At 39.3% G+C, this 23,091-nt stretch overlaps 1 protein-coding gene across 2 annotated transcripts in view; it reads right to left on the minus strand.

Annotated features, from left to right (window-relative positions):
* The window catches only part of ASCC1 (activating signal cointegrator 1 complex subunit 1), a 98,733-nt gene that overhangs the window by 22,467 nt on the left and 53,175 nt on the right, over window positions 1-23,091 (minus strand). For both annotated transcript variants that reach the window (XM_029931879.1, XM_029931880.1), the window contains exon 8: window positions 5,477-5,601. In XM_029931879.1, coding sequence (XP_029787739.1) covers window positions 5,477-5,601 — 125 coding nt within the window. The remainder of the gene's footprint in view (window positions 1-5,476; window positions 5,602-23,091) is intronic.

Genomic DNA, 23,091 nt, shown 5'->3' on the forward strand with positions numbered 1-23,091 from the left:
TTGTTTCCTTTTGGGTTTCATTAGGTATAACTAGCAAAATGTACTACCTGGAAAGTGGCAGAATGGGAGGGAAAGGCGGCTGAGTCAAGAGGCCCGGCGTCTCGTCTCAGCTGTTGTCAACTCAGTACACATTCACTCATTCATTCAGCACTGTCCAAGGGCTTGAGGTAGCTTAGGTATGTAATCAGCCACAGTCTTTTTCTTTTTAATTGAACTATCGCTGACGTCAGTGTTGAATTAGTTTCAGGTGCACAACACAGTGACTCAACAATTCCATACATTACTCAGGGCTCATCATAAGTGTAGTCACTATCTGCCATACACGATCTGCCATACAACATTATTACAATATTATTGACTATATTTCTTTCCAATGTTATACTTTTCATCTCTGTAAATTATTTTTTAATTTTTATTTATTTTTGAGAGAGAGAGAGAGAGAGAGCAAGCAGGAGAGGGGCAGAGAGAGGGAGACACAGAATCCAAAGCAGGCTCCAAGCTCTGAGCTGCCAAGATGTCAGCACAGAACCCAGTACGGGGCTCGAACCCATGAACCGTGAGATCATGACCTGAGCCAAAGTCGGACCCTTTTTTACTGACTGAGCCACCCAGGTGCCCTTATTTTGTAGCTAGAAATTTGTACCTCTTAATCCCCTTCACCTATTTTGCCCATCCCACCCCTCACCTCCTCTCTGGCAACCAGCGGTTTGTTCTCTATAGTTATTAGTAGGCTTCTATTTTTGTTTGTTTTTTAGTTTCCACATATAAGTAAAATCATTAAGGCATTTGTCTTTTTTTCTGTCTGATTTATTTCACTTTGCATAATACCCTCTAGGTCCATCTATGTTGTCACATATGGCAAGAATTCATTCTTTTTTATGGCTGAGTCATACCCTGTGGTATATGCATATGCGTGCATGCACACACACACACACACACACACACACACACACACACCCCACATCTTCTTTATCCATTCATCAAAAGACAAGAAATAGTGAGTTTTGGCAAGGACATAGAGAAAAGGGAGCCCTCATGCACTGTTGGTGGGAATGTAAGCTGGAACAAAAGGATGGAGTTTCCTTAAAAAATTAAAAACAGAAACACCACACTATCTAGTAATTCCACTTTGGGGTATTTACCCAAAGTAAAGAAAAACACTAATTCAAAAAGATATATGTACCCTATGTTTATTGCAACATTATTTAGAATAGCTAAGATATGCAAGCAAAGTGTTGATCAACAAATAAATGGATAAAAAAAGATGTGGCGTGCGTGCACGCGTGTGTGTGTGTGCATGTGTATACAATGAGCTATTTTCTTAACCAAATTATGTCTCTTTTATGGACCTCAGTCCATTTACATAGTTCAGGTTAAGATTAGGTAATCCCCAAAGGCCCTTGCAGTCTAAAAGCCCAAGATTTTGTATAAGCTGTATGCATTTTAAAATAAAATGTAAAATGTAAAAATATATAAAAATTCACACATTAAGTAGCCAAAAATGCTGGCAATCCTGACTTGGGTTGCAACCAATGCAATGTGGGTTGGTTTAAGGAACTCCCTCCCCCCATGAGAAAGCACCTTCAGTTCAAAGGTATCTTTACAGACATTCTACACAGAAATGTGGCAAATCTGTGACCTTAGCCTCATCAAAGCTATGCCCTAACTCCTTGTGTTAATTTAGCATGTTTATTCTAAAGGACATCCTTGAAGTATAACAGGAAACAGGATTTCAAAGGAAAGGGATAACAGGTAAGAAAAAGTGAAATACCTCATTCCTGTGTCCTTTTCAAGTACAAATTCATCATACAGAAGAATCCAAGTTATAGAAAATTCAAAGCATCCTTAAGAATTATTTAACCCTCAGAATATTTTCTAAGACATTTACCCTTTCCTTCCTACCAATAGACACTCAAAAGTATTTGTATTTCCACTTCTGAATATGCTCTTTTATTGTATATAGCTATGGAGACTACCAAGATAGAACTGATAAAATATGTCCAGAGTGCTAACTCTATGTGCATAATATATGTTAGCTAGCCCACTGGAATTATACATCGCTAACTTCTAATAACAAAGTATTCACTTAATCAAAGATCCCAATACCATACATATTTCACAAATTAAAAACAGGTCCCCTGTTAAGAGGTGAAAGTTTAAATTCATTGACGCTAAGTAAGTATCAATTAAGAAGCAGCAGTGGCATATGAAGACTGAAATGTTTAATGACAGGTTCAAAATCTGTAAGTGGCACTAGCCATCAAGGAAATGCAAATCAAAACTAAAATGAGATACCACCTCACATCAAAAATGATAGCAATAACCAAAAAGATAGATAATAACCAGTGTTGGCAAAGAAGGAGAGAAACTGGAACCTTCACGCACTGCTGGTAGGAATGCAAAATGGTGCAGCCACTTTGGAAAACAGTGTGGCATCTCCTCAAAGAGCTAAACATTGGCTTACCATATGACCTGAAATTTCACTTTTAAGCATATACCCAAGAGAAGTGAAAATACATGCCCACACAAAAATTTGTATGAAAATGTTCACAGTGGCATTAATCCTACTAGTCAAAAAGAAGAAATGATACAAATGTCCAGCAGAGAAATGAATAAAATGTGGTACATCCATACAGCGGACGATTATTTTCCAACGAAAAGGGAATAAGGTATGATACATGCTATCACATGGATGAACCCTGTAAGCATTGTGGTAAGTGAATAAAGTCCAGTCACAGAGGATCACATATCGCATTTATACAAAATTTCCAGAGAAAAGGCAAATTTACAGGACAGAAAGTAGACTGATGGTGTGTAGGACTACAAGGTGAAGAAGTAAGGAGTCACATTGCCAACAGGGTTTCATTTTGGAGTGATGAAAGTGTTCTAAAATTGATCGTGGTAATGGCTGCATAACTCTGACTCTACTAAAAATCACTGGATTATATGCTTTAAATACTATATGAATCATACAGTATGTGAACTTATCTCAATGAAAGTGTTATATTCAAACCATCTCTAAGTAGGAAAGGATAACGATAGTGTGAACACAGAATATTTTCTTACATGAAGCTCTGGTGCTAACTGAATATAAATCCGGATCCACACAATTTAGAAGATAGAGGTTCCTGCATAATTCAACTCTTTTATGTCAAAAGGTCAGTTAATAATGGAGCATGGTAAGAGCTCTGAAGAAAGATTTAAGGACTAGGGCATTTGCAGAATGTACTACTTACTGGTGGTATTAAATGTCTCATAAAACACTGTCTGTACCTGCACTGTCCAAATCAGTAGCCACCAGCCACATGTGACTGATTTATTTAATTAAAACTAATTAAAGTGAAAAGTTCATTTTCTCAGTCTTCACTCTCCACCTTCAAGTGCTCAATATCCATATGTGGAGAGTGGCTACCATATTGGACATCACAGATACAGAATATTTCTATCATCACAGTAAGTACTATTGGATGGTGCTGGATACAATATATCTTCTGAACCAAGGAATCCATTGTATGCTCTAGAGTTCTAAAACTCTTTCTATAGTGATGTTAAGGTATACATCACCTCAGAGGATCTAACTATGTTTCCAAACTTAAAACTGACCATCCAGAACAAAATCAATACCAAAAAAACTCCTTTAAATGTTCACTCTGGACAAGATACATACATTTATAAATATGAAATATTCCAGAAAATTTTTTTCTGAAATTCTACATATTCTTCTGCAATACTACTATCCAAATCAAAGAAATGAATTCCATCAGAACAAGACCAAGAATAGAGCTTTGGAATCTATGAACTATCCAAATTAAGAGTCTATGGACTTTGACTGAATCATTTGAACCATTTTTGATCTCAGTGTTCCCAAAGGTAAAACAGTGATTCAGAAAAACCTTAAATAAAATACAATCTAACATCATAAGACATGAACGCTAGAACTAAAAATTGGACAGCTACATATCTCTTAGTCCTACAATGGCTCTAACCAAATGGCTAAATATTAAATGACTCCCAGTTGGGATCTTTGGTATATACCTGAGGTAAATAAAAAGATGCACAGATGACCTTGAATAATGGGGATAAGGGACACCAACCCCCATGCTGTTGAAAATTCATGAAATTCACTCTTGACTCCCCTAGAACTAAATTACTATTGTTGACCAAAAGCCTTACTGATAATATAACCACTTAGTTAATACATATTTCACATATGTATTATATACTGCATTCTTATAATAAAGAAAAAAGAAAATATTAAGAAAATCTTAAGGAACAGGATGTACATTTATAGTATTTATTGACCTGCATATTAAATAGTATTTATTGACCTGCATAGTTCAAAGCATGTTGTTCAAGGATCAATTGTACTTGGACAAAAACAGGACACACAAACCATCCTGAAGTATAAATCTACAAATAGTTTATGGGATCAAGTCCTGATGGAGTCCTCCTCTTTAGATTTTCTAAAACCAAGGTCAGGGTCCTAAACAAAGGAAATAAAACCCATTCCAAACACCTGAATTTGTGGCTCCTGATCAGACAGATGCTGAGTGTGCTAGAAAAGCTTTCACTTGGTGGGGAGAGGCACTGGGAAGAAAAGAAGAATCCTTTTTGAAATGTAGATTATTGTTCCAAATCAAGGTTTAAAACAAGGCATTTTTATATAAAGGCTCAGATTCCATGAGTGGAAAAAATTATTACTCTAATTCAAGGTTTCTCAACTGTGGTGCTACTGACATTTCTAGATTCTTCTTTATTGAGAAAGGTTGTCTTGTACATTGAAGAGAGTTAATAAGCAGCATCCCTGGCCTCTACCCATTAGACGCCAGTAGCAAAGCACCTGCAATCCCTTCCAAAATGTCAGTAGACAATCCCAAATGTCCTTTAGGGGGACAAAATTGCCCCTAGTTGAGAACCACTGGTCTAACCTTGACCTTTACTAGCTAATCTTCCTTCTTTCTTCTTTTCAAAAAAAGATTACCAAGTATTACATGGGACACACTTATACTTTATTTATTTTTATTTTTTTTAAGTCCACTCATTTATTTGGAGAGGAGGAGGGGCAGAGAGAGAGAATCCCAAGCAGGCTCAGCGCTGTCAGCACGGAGCCCAGTGCAGGGCTCGGTCCCATGAACTGTGAGATCATGACCCAAGCCAAAATCAAGAGTTGGACACTTAACCAACTAAGACACTCAGGCACCCCTGGGACACACTTATACTAAAATCATTATTCACTGTTTACCTAAAATTTACCTGGGCATCCTGTATTTCTATTTGCTAAATCTGGCAATGCTATGGGCAAAAGAAATCAAAGACCTAGAATGTCATGGTTCCATGCTGGATATGTCCCTGCCACTTCACTGTACTCAAAAAAAAAGATGCACCAGAGATTCTTTGGTAGCCCATTGTGTTTGAACACCAGGGATACAAGGCCTTCCCGATCACACACGAGGCTACAGTTTTATACGGGACTTACCATTGGGGTCCTTCCTGAACAGAGTGTTCATGACTGTAGCATGGAGTTTCACACTATTCCACTCTTTCACTATTAGTCCAGATGCCTGAAAACGTTCCAGCACTCGATCGACTAATTCCTGCAGCCTGAAAAAATTGAAGAGAGAAGTATAAAAATCATAGTAAACTGCTGAATCCCTGATTACTGATTCAATGTTTACAGAGCATCTGTTCTGGGCCATTCAGGGTACAAGACCTCGCAGAAGAGGAGGGAGAGAAAAGGCACATGGTGCTCACACCCTTATGGAGCAGACGGACATGGAAACCAAGAACTGCAATATATCATGGTGAGTGTTAAGGGAGGGATCAACTGTACACAGAAAGGGCCAGGTTTTCCCAGGAAGTTTAAAGACGACCTTTAAGCTTAGCGTCTTGGGATAGAGCTCAAGAAGCCAGGCTCGACAGAGAGGTGCTTAAAAGGAAGCACTTTATTGCTTTATCGGGTCACAGAACCATGTGGGCAATATGCTTCTCAGGATCAAAGGAGGTCTGGTACAGCTCTAAGACATTTGCTCACTGGGAAAGAGCATGCACTGTGAAGACCCCGGTGGCCTTGGACGCTATCTCAGTGTAGTACCCATAACGACAGCAATAGGAAAATCCACAGGCTGCATGACTATTCCTCGTGAGGACTCCAGGTAGCTCTAAGCAGTAAGGGTCCTGCGGTGGCCATTCATTCTAGCACCTCCACCAGAAACAATGCTCGCACAGAAGTCTTCATCCTACACAGGTGTTTTGCTCAACAGCTTGAAGAACTTCCTTTACCATTTCTTGCACAGCTACTCTAGTGGTGATGAACTCTTCAGCCTTTGCTTCCTCTCTCCTTCCATTCTGAAAAACAACTTTGCTGGTTACGCCCACAGAAGGGGTCCGTATCCCAGCAATTGTGTGGTGAGCAGACCTTGGTCCAAGGCCTCAGGAAGCAGCCAGTGACCACCCACTCATCTGATGATAAAATGCAGCCTGTGGCTTCTACATACTGTGCCAAAATGTCCACTCTGAGACTGAGGCAGCTGTCACTGGATATGTGCCAAGTCCGTATCAAATGACAGAGCCGTGCACCTGATGGCAAGCGCAGGGAGCAGCCTGCACCTTTCAGCCCTTCCTTAGCCATCTCTGAGATTAGTGCTGATGCTGACTGACATCCCTGGCCCAAAACAATCTTCCATTAGTCACTTGTGTACTAATGAACGACAGACTTCACATTTTTTGGATTTCACATTTTATATGTACTAGTAATATATTTTTGGGCCAAATATCACCTCTTTTCCTGGAAACAAGTAGCCCTGAGACATCTACAGAGCGTGGGGATCTTCCATTGCTTCCTGGGCCATGGCCCAAGGCTAATGGCCCACCGTGTAAGTGCTGTGGCCAGTGAACAGGGCGAGACAGGTTTGCTTTATGTGAGATATGGGCCAAGCCTACCCGTGTGGCCCATTTTGTGGCCCATCTTGCCTCAGGCAGAACACTCTGGCTGCAGCAACTCAGTTGTTTGAGGTCTGTCCCCAAGTGGACAGCAGCCTCTAGTACCCCCACCCCCCGGTGACCTTTCACCCATCTAGACGTGGGCAAAACAACTCTTTCTGCTTGCACTGCATACACTGCAGCAAGAGGAAACTGCTGTTACTGTCCCCCAGAAACTGACTCGGGAGCACAAATGATTATTTCCCCTTTCATGGTTTGCAGGCTCTAAAGTTCCAAATTAATCTTCTTAAAATTCTAAGTTCTTTATCTTAATTGTTTTTTAATAAAATGTTGCCTACAAACCAAAAAATATTTGTAACATGAGTAAGCCATAGTTAATATTATTATTTACAATAATAATAAAATAAAACTCATGTTCAGAACTAGAACACACAGCTGGCACTAGGATGAAGCAAGTGAGGAAATTACTTTGGGCACATAATTTAAGGGGGTGCCAAAAATGGAGTAACCTAAATTAAGTCAGGAGGTTTATTTTTTTATTAATTTATTTTTTAAGCTTATTTATTTTGAGAGAGAGAGAAAAAAGCACAAGCAGGGAAGGGGCAGAGAGAGAGACAGAGAGAGAGAGAGAATCCCAAGCAGTCTCCACACTGTCAGTGCACAGCCCATCATGGGACTTGAACTCAAGAACCGCGAGATCATGACCTAAACAGAAATCAAGAGTCGGAGGCTTAACTGACCAAGCCACCCAGGGGCCCCCGTGTGTGTGTTTTTTTTAAAGATTTTATTTTATTAGGGAGAAAGAGCCTGAACATGTGAGTGGGGGGCGGGGGGTAGAGAGATAGAGAAAAAGAACATGCGTGAGCGAGGGAGGGAAGGAGAGAGAGAATCCCAAGCAGGTTCCACGCCTCAGCACAGAGCCCAACATGAAACTCAATCTCATGACTATGAGATCATGACCTGAGCTGAAATCAAGAGCTGGACGTTTAACCTACCAAGTCACACAGGCACCCCGATAAATCACATTTTAATGCAATATTTTAAAAAATCAAAATGAATGCAAAAAATCCACAATGAACAGAATATCAAAATTTTGAATGAAGTTGGGGTCCGTACTGCTGAGTTCTCCCTTTGCGTCTGCCGCCTGGCTGGCAAAGGGTAGAACGGTACAACTCACCAGTCGCTCAGGATGCTCCAGGCTCTGGAGACTTCAGTGACCCCCTGCTGCCTCGTGACCTCACACTCCTCAACATGCACATTTTCTTATCGGGCTTCCTCCACTGAACGGCTTGACAACTGCCACCTCTGTGCCTTCTGTTCCCTGGGCCACAGTATCCACCCCGTCCCTCCATCTATGCAGATCCTTCCCAGCCCAACTCAAATCCCACTCTTCTGTGAAGCCTAACCATCCTAACACCCCCGTTCCCCTGTATCTGTGAGCAATGACTCTGCCTTTCTCTGAAACGCTGTTTCACTTCTTTGTGCTCTCCTTAGCATTCTCAGGTTCAGTCCCTTGCTATTTCAAGTCTGTCTGTCCTGTTCCTCAACTAGGTTGTATGCTCCTCAAGAGCATGTTGTATTTGTCTTGTATCTTCCAGAGCTCTGTTATACTTGGCTTTCAGTAACTACTGGCTGTGATTGGTTAGCTGATGGATGTGACTGATTAAAAAGTGGGAAGTGAATGTAAAAAATAAAATAAATGAGGTCTTGAAGGATCACTGAAGATCTGCTTATAAAACCAGTGAAGGAAGGACACTTCAAGCAGAAGAAACAGCCTGTGCAAAACGCCAAGGCATGCACGATCACATCTTATTTGGAAAACTGATTACTGAATATAGCTATAGCAGAGAATGAAGGAAAAAGAACAATGGAGATGAGCTGGGTATAAGTAGTGGTCGGGTCACTGGAAGCTACGGAGATTTAAAAAAGAGAATGATGTGGTCAGATGTCCATTTCTGAAAGCTGACTCTGTAACCAGGTAGAAAAACACTTTAGAAGGAGAAGAGCACAGAGGTGCGGTGGTCAGCTAGAGTGTTGTCAGGCACTACTCATGCACTTGAGATCTGTTAACACATTTAATCCTCACAATGAATTATTATTCCTATTTTACCAATGAGGAAACTGAGGCACAGAGAAGTTATAAAACTTGACCAAATCACATAACTAACAGGTGGCAGACCCCAAATCAGAACCCAGCCATGTGGCTTCTGAGTACACACGTTAAGGGCTGTGCTATAAAGGGGGAAAGGATGAAAATGACTCTGTCCCTACATTTCTAAGGGGAAAATAAAATCTATTCACACTGCACAGAACTCTAATTTTACAGTTAACTGATTCAATTAATTATGCATGTGGATCTGCAAGAAAGGCCTACGTTATCTTGGGTCTAAAGCTTCTGATTAACTAACACCATGACAGAACAATAAGGTTTTGAAACACTTCTAAACACTACAATATACCTTACGTCTGAACACAACTAAGGATTTCAAAATCTACCTCAATTACAAATTATAGCAGAATGATGTCCTTCTTTTCTTTCTCCTCTATTAAAGAAAAAGAAGTGAATAGGGAGTTCAACTAGATAGAAACAGGGAGCAAGAAATATTAGAGGAAGGAAATTAAACAGACTTAATGAAAGAAACCAATTTCCAGCTCTGTCTTTCTGGAAAATTAAGATTTCTGTCCAATTCACAGACTTATTAGGACTTTGAAGGAACTGAAGTCCTTTAAAAAGTTCTAGTATAACCTCTCATTTAATTCAAGAGGAGTGAAGCACAGACAGACTGAGCTGCTCCCAGGCAGGACAGAGACCAGAATCCAGTCCGGTTCTGCTCTGTTATCAAACGCTGGCCCTTCATCTTATTCTGTTTCACTCCAGCACCTAAATTAATGCCTAATTGACACATAATCAGTTCTCAGTCAAGAGCTGTGGCACGCACACGATTCACAGATGACAAATATTTTGGAGTTCTATTAAAAGAATTTAAGGGCACTTGGGTACAGTCACTAAATTTCAGGCTGATGTCATACATACCACATTGGACAATACGTCCATATATGTCTAACAGTATAGCCTTCCAATTCTTTCTTCATTGATCCTTTCCTGTTTGATTATAAATGAGTCACAGAGCTTCTCTATGCCTTTGCTTCCTCATAAATGAATTAAAAATAATATTGGGTTGCTATATGAAAAATACTGAATTATTCTTAAGCAGCTTTATCATTTAGATAGTGCTTTGAGGTTGAAGACAAGTCAATTATTAATGCCTTAAATCTAAGCTCTCAGTTTAAAAGGCCTATAAGCACTTCAGAGCTCAAAGCATTCCAGAGCCATGTTTACAGATTCAGATTTGTATTGCAGAAAGATCACTCACTTTCTAGAAAGTTCAAATCCAGGTTTTTGTTTAGGATTTTTTTTTCCAGCTTAATTCAGTCCCGAACAATTACTATTTCCTGAGTGATTATTGCATACAGGCATTATGCTAGTCACTATGAAAATTAAGAAATACACAAGGGGCGCCTTGTGGCTCAGGTGGTTAAGCGTCCAACTCTTGATTTTAGCTCATGTCATGATCTTGTGGTTCATGAGTTCAGGCCCTGGGTGGGGCTCTGCACTGATGGCACAGAGTCTGCTTGTGATTCTGTCTGTCTCCCTCTCTCTTTCTCTCACTCTTTCTCAAAATAAATAAATAAACTTAAAAAAAAGATAAAGTGAACATAGCCCTTATTATTAAGGAGCTTATAATCTACTACGGTCACTATAAAGAAGACTGGTAGTGACACAGCAATACAAGATGCTTCTGGTAATTCAAACATGGAAGACAGTATACCTGGTTTGGGAACCGAACAGGCTGTTAGGAGGATGGGCTTAGGACAAGAAGCTGACTGTACTCAATGCATCTTGTATATCTGCTGAAGGAGTGAATGACTTAGGTGAGTAATATTCACTGAACATCTACAAACCTGAATTTTAAAAGTCACTGGGTATACGATGCTGAATAAAAGTACCCCCTGCCATGAAGAATCTTACAGTCTGTTTAAGAAAAGGGAAAAGAAAAGATAGCTATAAGGAAAGATAGCATGAGAACACAAAAAGATGAGGAGTAACATGAGAGAAGTTTTAGTCACAAGAAACAATACTAACAAAGACCCAAAGAATCATCAGTAAGCAATGAAGTTGGCTAGGGCTTGGGGCAAGTGCAAAGCAGTGGAAGATCAAGTTCATAGGCTGAGTGTCTGACTTTGGCTCAGGTCATGATCTCAGAGTTTGTGGATTCATGCCCCGACTCGGGCTCTGTGAAGACAACTTGGAGCCTGGAGCCTGCTTCGGATTCTGTGTCTCCCTCTTATTCTGCTCCTTCCCTATTCGTGCTCTGTCTCTCTCAAAAATGAATAAACATTAAAAAAAAAAAGATATGAAATGATGGTAGATTTTTTTCTTTTTTTAAAGTTGTTACTTACCAGTTAGTTAACATCCAGTGTAATATTAGCTCCAGGTATATAATATAGAGATTCAACACTTGTATACATCAGCCCAGTGCTGATCACTGCAGGTGTACTTTTTACTTCCCATCACCTATTTTACTTATCTCCCCCATCCAACTCCCCTCTGCTGACCACCACTTTGTTCTCTATAGATAAGAGTCTCTTTCTTCATTTGCCTCTATTTTTTTCCCTTTGCTCATTTGTCTTGTTTCTTAAATTCCATATGAGTGGAACCATACAGTATTTGTCTTTCTGACTTATTTCCCTTAGCATAATACTCTCTAGCTCCATCCATGTTGCTGCAAATGGCAAGATTTCCTTCTATTTGATGGCTTAACAAGATTCCATTGTGTGTATGTATGTATGTATATGTATATATACATCTTTATCCATTCATCAATCAATGGATAACTAGTCTATTTCCATAATTTGGCTACTGTTTATGATGCTGCTATAAATATCAGGGTATATGTATCCCTTTGAATTAGTGTTTTTGTATTATTTGGGAAATACCTAGTAATGCAATTTCTGGGTCGTAGGGTAGTTCTATTTTTAACTTTTTGAGGAACCTCCGTACTGTTTTCCAGAGTAGCTGCACCAGTCTGCATTCCCACCAGCAGTGCAGGAGGGTTCCCCTTTCTCTACATCCTCACCAACACTTTCTGACGGGTGGGAAGTAATGTCTCATTACAGTTTTGATTTGCATTTCTGATAGAAAATTTCTAAGCAAATAAGCTCTATGGAATATAGGCTATGACACAGAAGGACAAATGCAGTTTTATTTCATGAGACCTATATGCACTGACAGAAAAGTAACTTCTAGGTTATGTGTTATAATAATAAACTGTCAACCCATGTGTGTAATGTGGTCTCGTTTGTGTAAGATAATATGCATAGTATACAATGACTCTCAGTATTATCTGCCCTAATACCATCTCCTGGGGAGGAAAACTGGGAGGGCCAGGCGAAGGGGGAAGGAGGCCAGTTAATTTTCACTTTACCCACATGTAAGCCTTCACATTTATAAGAGAAAACAATGTAAAGAGAAGAAGCTTGGCTGTGAAAGGAAGACGGCAAACTGAAAGATGGTACCGATACGCCAGGCTGCAGAGCTGTGGAATCTGACTCTTAACTGCACACATACACACACCTGTCTCACCTTTTCACCAAACTCCTCAAAAGAGCAGTCTGTCTCCAAGGCTTGTCTTTTTAAAAAATTTTTAATGTTTATTTATTTTTGAGAAAGACAGAGTGAAAGTGGGAGAGGGGAAGAGGGAGAGGAGACACAGAATCAGAAGCAGGCTCCAGGCCCTCAGCTGTCAGCACAGAGCCCGATGTGGGGCCTGAACTCACAAATCATGAGATCATGACCTGAGCCGAAGTCGGACACCTAACCTACTGAGCCACCCAAGTGCCCGTCTCCAATTATTCTTAATCCCTTTTTCTGCCCCAGCATGAACACAGGTTCACAGTCAGAGCCAGTCAAACTATAATTCTGCCACTCAGAAATACACACTAATTACTGCTGACCCTGACCTGACCAGGTGAGCTGGACAAGTAGAACACCTGCCTGTTATACCCACATTACTGAAAAGGAAAATCAGATAAGCTAAAGGGAAAAAAAATCACCTGCTATCCAGAAAGAACCACTGATAAGATTTTTATGTACTCAGATTATTTCTCTCTTGCTCTCTCTTCCACTTCTGAGGGGGAGAAAAGTAAATGCATATTTATAAATTGTTTTGTAACCTGTTTTTATCACATAATATTCTATATAGTGAATATCTGCCATCTTTCCAAGACACAATTTTTAGTTGATCCCTAGTATTCTCTATTCTATAGATGTTCTATAGTTTGTATCCCACTCTTCTGCTTGTGATGAATATTTACATTGTTTCCAGGATATACTGCTACATGCAATACTGTAATAGATCTATCTCCCACATACAGTGATCTGTCCACATATCTGATTGATTCCACTAGAAAAATTCCCATAGGGAGAGTTAGCAAGTCGAAGGAGTATAAAACAAACTCTTGGTATACCGTGCCAGCTTCCTTTCTGAAAAGCTTGTCCTCATTTACACCTTTAGCAGCAGTGACCTTCTCATGTCATTTATCAAACATCTACTTGGTTTTCTTCTACTTTTAAAATCTGTTTTCTTTTAATAGTTTAGTGCTTAAGTAGATTTCAGGTCCTTAAAATAAGTTATTTTACTCATTTTTGTATCTCTTATGGTTTCTAAAACAGGGTGTAGAACTAACAATTTGTTCTCAACTACTTATTTTGGGATATTTATCTTTTGCCCAACCACTTTTAGACTTATTAGCACTTTTACTGATTTCTTATCAATTTTAGATAAATTTTTAGTAGACTATAATGTTATCCTCAATGGCAATTTTTGTCTTCAGCTGTCTTCTGTTTTATAGCTTAGGATTTAGCATGAACTTTCTGAACAATGTGTTTAAGAGTGATGGTGATTACAGGCAATCATGCTTTCTCTCTGACTATAATGGCAATAATAAACCCAGTAAATTACCATTCAATAGGACTGTTGGCTTCTGCTTTAAAATAGATATTTATCATATTAGGCAATATCTTTCTATTTTCTGAAAGTTTTTAATGAAAAAAATAGGCTGAATTTCATCAAACGGCTTTTAGGCATATATTTAGACATTATTTTTAAATTTGATCTATGGAGTTCGATGTTATTAGATTTTCTGGTCTTACTTCATCTTTGTATTCCTGAGATGAACCGGCTTAGTCATAATGGATCTTCTTCATTTGACTCCCACACACCACCTTCTGAAAACTGCCAAATCAAGCAGATTTTACTCTTCTTGCATCCATGTGCCAATTCTCAGAGCTACTGTTCTAGTTCAGGCCTGGTTTCTCACCTGGCTTCCTGGAAGGCCTTTGGGCTACTTTCCCCTCCTGTTCCTGGCTCTTCATGTTAATTACATATGTAGTCGATAAATTCATTAAATTTGTATAGCACCATTTGGGGAGAACTGACATCTTTATGAAACTAAGTCTATCAATCAACATGAGCAATCTCTCATGTACATATAATTTTTTTTTAATGTTTTTTATTTATTTTTGAGAGACAGAGAGAGACAGCATGAACAGGGAGGGTCAGAGAGAGAGGGAGATGAAGAATTCGAAGCAGGCTCCAGGCTCTGAGCTAGCTGTCAGCAGAGAGCCCAATGTGGGGCTTGAACCCACAAACAGCGAGATCATGACCTGAGCCGAAGCCAGATGCCTAACCGAATGAGCCACCCAGGCGCCCCTCATGTACATATAATTTATAGGTTATAATTATACTGTAACTTTCTGCAAAAAGGTATCACACGTACTTTACTATAGTTATTTCCTAAGTACCTATGGGTTTTGTTGCTACCATAAATAGATGGTGTCTTTTTATTTATTTTCATTTCCTCATTGTTAGTCCTCTAACCTGGCTACTTACTTTCATCTCTAGCCTAGAGTGCAATATGACCTGATTTTCCCACTTGCATCCTGTCCCCCTCTAATCCATTCTCCCACACATGATGTTTTTAAAAATATCATGTCAGTATATTGCCTAAAACCTTTTGGGGCACCTAGGGGAAAAAATACAAATTTTTTACCAACTGTCTAGACCTTGTGTAATCCAGTCTCTCTCTGTCTCTCTGGCCTCATCTCCTTTATCTCCCTGGTCTTCTTTAAGTGCTGAAACACACCAGACTCTTTCTCAAGGTCTTCGCACTTGCTCCTCCCTCTGCCTCGGACACTCTTACCTCCGTCCCTTTGTGTCCTTTAAGTCTGAACTCAAATGTCAACTCCTTAGAGATGCCTTTCCTGGCCACCACATCTAAAAGTAGGTCCCCCTATGTTATTCTTCTTGTCCTCTTGTTTGTTTCTTTTGTAGAATCTACTATAACTCATAATTACATTTACTTTTTTGATCTGTTTCCTCTTCAGGCAGCTACACCCATCTGGAGGATCCAAGATGGCCCCACTCACATGACTGGAGCCTTGGTGCTGGCTGTCAACTGGGACACCTTAATTCTTTTCCTTGAGGTCTCTTTTTCCAGCCAGGGAGTTTGGACTTCCCTAAATAGCAACCATGTCCCAAGAGGTTAACTTTGAAAACAAAAGAGCTGCAAGATCTCTTAAGGTCTAGCAATGACAGTTTTACAAATCATTCCTGTCCCATTCCATTAGTCAAAGCAAGTCACAGGGTTGGTGTCTTTCATAAATGACATTTTCTGCTTGTTGCTGGTATATATTACTATACTAATTTTGTAGCCAATCACTTTGCTAAACTCTCTTTTATTTCTAATAACTTGGTAGGTATAGACAACCCTGCTGTATTTCTGGTCAGAAAATGTGATTTGTAAAATACCAACTCACTGAAATGTACTAAGCCTTACACTACAATCTACTGTGTAATCATTTTTTCAACTGTTCCATATGCCTGAAAAGAATATTAATTCTCTAATTGCTGGGTATATAATTCCAGAAATGACTATTACATTAAACATGTTCCTTTTTTAAATTTACTTTTTAACTTACATGCAAGTTAGTTAGCATATAGTGCTGTAATGGATTCCAGTGATTCGTCCCCTATATATAACACCCAGTCTTCATCCCAGAAAGTGTCCTCCCTGATGCCCCTTACCCACTTAGCCCATCCTCCACCCACCAACCCTCCAGCAACCTCAGTTTGTTCTCTGTATTTAAGAGTCTCTTATGTTTTGTCCCCTCCTTGTTTTTATATTATTTCTGCTTCCCTTCCCTTATGTATCTTAAATTCCTCATATGAGTGAAGTCATATGATATTTGTCTTTCTCTTAATTTCACTTAGCATAAAACCTTCGCGTTCCATCCATGTAGTTGCAAATGGCAAGATTTTGTTCATTTTGATTGCTGAATAATACTCCATTCGATATAAATACCACATCTTCTTTATCCACTCATCCATCGATGGACATTTGGGCTCTTTCCATACTTTGGCTTATTGTCAACAGTGCTGCTATAAACATTGGGGTGCACATGCACCTTTGAAACAGCACTCCTTATCCCTTTGATAAATACCTACTAGTGCAATTGCTGAGTCATAGGGTAGTTCTATTTTTAATTTTTTGAGGAATCTCAATACTGTTTTCCAAAGTGGCTGCACCAGTTTGCATTCCCACCAGCAGTGCAAAAGAGATCCTCTTTCTCTGCATCCTCGCCAACATCTGTTGTTGCCTGAGTTGTTAATGTTAGCCACTCTGGCAGGTGTGAGGTGGTATCTCATTGTGGTTTTGATTTGTGTTTCCCTGATGATGAGTGATGCTGAGCATTTTTTCATGTGTCTGTTGGCAATCTGGATGTCTTCTCTGGAGAAGTGTCTATTCATGTCTTTGGCCCATTTCTTCACTGGATTATTTGTTTTTTGGGTACTGAGTTTGATAAGTTCCTTATAGATTTTTGGATTCTAACCAAGAATTTTTGGATTTGATAGGTCATTTGCAAATATCTTCTCCCATTCTGTCGGCTGCCTTTTAGTTTTGCTGTTTCCTTCACTGTGCAGAAGCTTTTTATTTTGATGAGGTCCCAAGAGTTCATTTTTGCTTTTGTTTCCCTTGCCTCTGGAGACGTGTTGAGCAAGAAATTGCTGTGGCCAAGGTCAAAGAGGTTTTTGCCTGGATTCTGCTCTAGGATTTTGATGACTTCCTGTCTTTTGTTTAGATCTTTCATCCATTTTCAGTTTATTTTTGTGCACAGTGTAAGAAAGTGGTCCAGGTTCATTTCTGCATGTTGCTGTCCACTTTTCCCAGCATCATTTGCTAAAGAGACTATCTTTATTCCATTAAATGTTCCTTCCTGCTTTGTCAAAGATTAGTTGGCCGTCCATTTCTGGGTTCCCCATTGTGTTCCATTGATCTAAGTGTCTGTTTTTGGGCCATCATTGTTTTTTTTTTAACTTATTAATTATTAAAATCTTCTGTGTCAGGGTGCCCGGGTTTAGTTGTCAGTTGGTTAAGCAAGCAACTCTTGATTTCAGCTCAGGTCATGATCTCACAGTTTGTGAGTTTGAGTCCCTCATTGAGTCCTGTGGGATTCTCCCTCTCCCTCTCTCTCTCTCTGCACTTCTCCGACTTGCACACACACATTCTCTCTCTTTAAAAAATTAAGTTAAAAAAAAGTGCTTCTGTATCTTTACTGACTTTACATCTGCTTGGGCTATCAAAAATTGGAAGATATGTCATAATCTCCTCCCATGATCATGGATTTCTCAATTTCTCCTCATTAAAAAATTAATTATACAAATTTGGCTGAATCTACTTTGGGGCTGCTCTAGTGGGTACAAGTTTAAAATTATAACATCTTGGCAAATTGCTTATCATTATGTAATAGGACTCTCCGTTACTAATATTAATTCTGTTATGCCAACTTCATTTTGGTATTTGCCTAGTGTTACCTTTTTCCTTTCTACTACTGCAACCTCATGGATGGATATATCTCTGGTAAAGAGCATATACCTGAACTTTGTTTATATCTATCTTGTAATATCTTTCTTAAGCAATGAGTTTATTCATTAACACATATATATGTCTGGACTTCTTTTCCCCATCTTACATTTAAATATTGATCCCACTTTTTTCTACACTTTTTGCTCCTTTTTGGATTAAATTTCCATTTGTTCCTTTTTCCTTTTTCTCTATATTTGTTTATTATTTATATACTCTCTTTTAGATTTACTTTTAAATTTTTACTATGTGCATTTAGCTTAACAAAGTTAAAGATATATCTTAATGTCACTCTCCCAAATAATAATACAAATAAATTAAATACTTCAACTCCAAAATTCTTAGTCTTGACTTACAGTGCTCTTAGCTGACAGTTATGTCAACTGAACAATGTTAGTTCTATCTTTTTTTTTTTAATTTATTTATTTAGAGAGAGGCAGAGACAGTGTGAGCAGGTGTGGAGAAACAGGCACCCTCCTACACTGTTGTTGGGAATGTAAACTGGTGCAGCCACTCTGGAAAACAATGTGGAGGTTCCTCAAAAAATTAACAATAGAACTCCCCTATGACCCAGCAAGAGCACTGCTAGGAATTTACCCAAGGGATACAGAAGTGCTGATGCATAGGAGCACATGTACCCCAATGTTCATAGCAGCACTGTCAATAATAGACAAATCATGGAAACAGCCTAAATGTCCATCACCTGATGAATGGATTGAGCAGATGTGGTTTATATATACAATGGAGTACTACATGGCAATGGGAAAGAATGAAATATGGCCATTTGTAGGAACGTGGATGGACCTCGAGGGTGTCATGCTAAGCGAAATAAGTCAGGCAGAGAAGGACAGATACCATATGTTTGCACTCATATGCGGAACACGAGAAACTTAACAGAGGACCATGGGGGAGGGGAAGGGGAAAAATAGTTAAGGAGAGGGAAGAAAGCAAACCATAAGAGACTGTTAAATATTGAGAACAAACTGAGGGTTGATGGGAGTGGGGGAGAAGAAAACAGGGGTGATGGGCATGGAGGAGGGCACTTGTTGGGATGAGCACTGGGTGTTATATAGAGATCAACTTGACAATAAACTATAAAAGAAAAAACAATTAAAAAAACCCACAACCCTCTCAAATTATATAAAATAGTTATTTTATACAGACAATATTTGCCATTTTATGTACGCACCATTCTTTTCTGCATCTCATACTAACCTTCCTGCATCTCAGACATTCTGGATTCCTTTTCCCTTTCCTGAAATATATCCTTTACTTGTTCCTTTACTGCAGATCTCAGAGAGATAAAGTCTCTGAGATTTTGTTCATCTAAACAGTCTTCATTTCACCTTTGTTCTTAAAGATTTTTTTTTCCCCGAGTACACAATTCCAGGTCGACCATTACTTCCTCTAGGAAATACTCTGCTGTCTTTCCACTCCCACTATTGTTACTGAGGGATCCTTAAAACTGCCACTCCTTTATGGCTGACTTCTTTCGAGATCTTCTCTGTCTTTAGTGTTCTGCAGTTCCATCACAATTTACCTTGATATGGATCTCCTTGTAGTTCTTCTGCTTGTGTTTCATCTTCTTTCTCTTATCTATTACCACTGTCAATCCAAGCCCCTCTAATTTCTTCACATGGCCATCTCCTGTTACCCCACCCTGTCCCTCATTAAACCTCATCCATACCTGGAATTTGCTAGACTTTTCCTTGCCTCAGGGCTTTTGCTCTATATTTTCTTTTGCTTAGGACAAAAGATGGAAGAGCCTTCCCACCTCTCCATTGCCTGCAAACTCTCAGTCCTTTAGATCCTAATTCAATACCGGTTCCTTAGAGAGGCTTTCCCTGACTCTGCCCTCCCCCAGTCCACATTGCTATGATAGTTTCCTCTTTAATGGAGCACCATTTCCCCTCTGCTTCACTTGTATCACACTTTGCAATTACAGTTAACACCTGAACAATACAGGGGGTAGGGGCTCTGAGCCCCATGCAGTTGAAAATCCATGGATAACTTTTGAGTCTTCTAAAATTTAACTACTGACAGTCTACACTTGATGGGAAGCCTTACTGGTAACATAAACAGCCAATTAACACATATTTTGTATATGCATTATATACTGTATTCTTGCAATAGAGCTAGAGAAAAGAAAGAGTTATGAAGAAAATCATAAGGAAAATAGATTTACAGTTTTGGACTGTATTTACTAAAAAAATCTAAAAAGTCTACAAGTAAGTGGATTTGTGCGGTTCAAATCCATGTTGTTCAAAGGTCATCTATACATTTATGTGTTATTTGTTAGCATCTCTTTCCTCCATTAGTCTGTAAACTACCTAAGGATAAAGATTGTGCCTGGCTTTATTCACCAGTTTATATACACAGCCTTGCATGGTGCCTGGCAAACAACAGGCACGCGATAACTTTTTGTTGAATAAACAAAAGATCAAATAAAAATCCAACATCCCTTTTATGTGGTATAAAATGGTGCCTCTAGATCTGTCCTTGCTATTATTCCCTTTTCGTAAACTGCTACTCTCCTGGGCGGTGAGCTCCTTCTTCAGCAAAGAAGCCTTCCTTCACAAAACTTGCTCACCCACGAGCAGAGTTTCGCTGCCCATCTAGGCACCCCTGGAATCTCAACCAAAGCCCTCACCCTACAGTACCCTGGTTACTGACATCTGCCTCCTCCTCATGACGAAGCCCTGGAGTCTACTACACACGCTGGACATTGGAAAATGCTGGAGGGAAATGAAGCCTGGAAATGCACTGCAGGGTGGAATAACTCATGAAGCCAGGTCTTTGAGGAAATAAGGAGGAATGAGGTCAGGAGAATAAGAGATTAGCCTCATCAGAGACCATGCATGCCATTCTTCAGAAAGAGAGTGAGACTGAGTGGGTTAGGGGTGATGAAAATGGTAGACTGTGAAGGGAAAAAGGAAGGAAGTTGAGCTGACTTTGTATTCTCAGGAAAATGTGACGAAGCCATTCTTCACACAGGGGCAAGGATGGACGCTTGTGTGACAGTACCAGACACAACAGAACAGCCACTGTGTTCAACACTTAAGTCTTATAAACAGCTGACCACTAAGTAATGAGTAAAAGACCGCTGCAGCTTCCTTACCCAGTCATGCTTTACCAAACCCAAGGATGCATCAGTAAGTGAACCTCTGCTGTTCCAGCTGCAAGCTTCCAGAGGAAAAATCTGATCTAAGTGGTTCCAACCCTTTAAAGGTCAGGCACTTCACATTCAATCACTTTAAGGGAAGGAATCTCTGATTTAAACTATATGAAATCATACAAAGAAACGAATTTATTTTTATTACAACATGGTCTCTCTCCCATGCCTCTTGTCTTGAGCAGTATCTCTTCATATAAACAAACAAAAAGATTTAATGTTCCTTTAAAACAGACCATGTCTTACTCAATTTGTATCAATTTGCACAGCCTTCCAAAATACCCTGCACAAAGGAGGCATTGAAAGAGCTTTAAAATGGAATTAAATAAGAGGTGTTTAAGTCTCTTAGTAATTCCCACAAATGTGAGGAGGGAAATTTATAAATCTTTTTGAAATAACATTAATATATCTATCCTTGTGAAAGAGGAATAGGCAAAAGAAAAAAAAAGAGCAGTAAGAGAGATGGGAATTATTCAAAAATGTTCTTGGTTGATCACATTAGTGGCTTCAGTGGATATTTCATAAGATCTTTCCATTTATAAAGCCTTGATGACAGTAAGTGTGCAAAATATTAAAGGCTGGATCTTTGGGAAAATAATGGGTGTGTTACCTTTGAAGCACTCACTGTTCCATTAATGTGGGTACCAATCATGTCTGAGTCCGGTCTTTTTATTTTTTAATGTTTTTTTATTTATTTTTGAGAGATAGAAAGAGACAGCACAGACATGTCAGAGAGAGGAGACACAGAATCAGAAGCAGGCGCCAGGCTCTGAGCTGTCAGCACAGAGCCCGACGTGGAACTCAAAGCCCCTGACTGAGATCATGGCCTGAGCCGAAGCCGAACGCTCAACCGACTGAGCCACCCAGGTGCCCCTGAGCCCTGTCTTCAAAAGCCACCTAGCTTTTATAGCTCTTATTTTCTTCCAATCTCAAAAACATATTATTCTTTACACTTAAAGACCTTCTATAGAACCAAGAATCTAACTATTAGAGCAAAAGGTAAAGATATCCAATGGAAAAACTCAAAGAAATGATCTTATTATCTCTTTTTTCCCAGTAACCTCTCTCTTTCCCCCCCTGGGGGTTACCAAGGAAGAGTAAATAAAAACTGTGGAGTCTATGCCACATGCAGGCTTGAAGCCATAGATTAGGAAAAATTCACTATTTTATTGCTGTAATTCCATGTAAATTTTCCATATGGCTTCATGTTAACTGTATGTCTATAATCTATCACAGATTTAAGTTTTACAACAGTAAGGTACAAGCCAATATAAACAAAAATTAAATAAATCCCGTAACAGATAATAAGAAAACAAATTAACAGAGGTCAGGCTAAGTGGCTCTGGTGCCCTATAAAACTATAAGGTTAATCAAGGAAATAAAAAATGTTATACATTTTAAAAGTGAGTCCGCCCAAAAGAATTGAAGACAGCTCCATCTACAATAGCCAAAAGGTGGAAACAACCCAAATGTCCATTAACTGATGAATGGACCACTTGAAATGTGGTCTCCCCATGCAAGGGAATGTTATTCAGCCATAAAAAGAGTGAAGTCTGATACATGTTACAGTAGGGATGAGCCTTGGAAAGCATCTCGCTGAGTGAAAGAAGTCAGGCACAAAGGGAAACATACTGTGTGGTTCCATTTACAGGAAATACCCAGAATAGGCAACCCCCCCGTGCCAGTGGATTGGTGGGTGCCAGAAGCTGGGGAGAGAACAGGGGGAGCAGAAGAGAGGAGAGGGTTACGGAAGAGTGACTGTTAATTGGGTATAAGATTTTCATCTGGGGGTGATAAAAATGTTCTGGAACATTGGTGGTGGTGGTCGCACAATGTTGTTAATGCCCTTCGTGCTAATGAATTATATACCTTAAAATGGCTGAAGTGGTGATTTTTATGTTATATGAATTTTACCACTTTCCCGAAAAAAGTGGATCACACTTTTATATGTGAATTTTATGTTATGTGAATTTTACCACTTTAAAAAAAAAAGTGGA

This window comes from Suricata suricatta, chromosome 2 (assembly GCF_006229205.1).
Source record: "Suricata suricatta isolate VVHF042 chromosome 2, meerkat_22Aug2017_6uvM2_HiC, whole genome shotgun sequence".
Lineage (NCBI taxonomy): Eukaryota > Metazoa > Chordata > Mammalia > Carnivora > Herpestidae > Suricata > Suricata suricatta.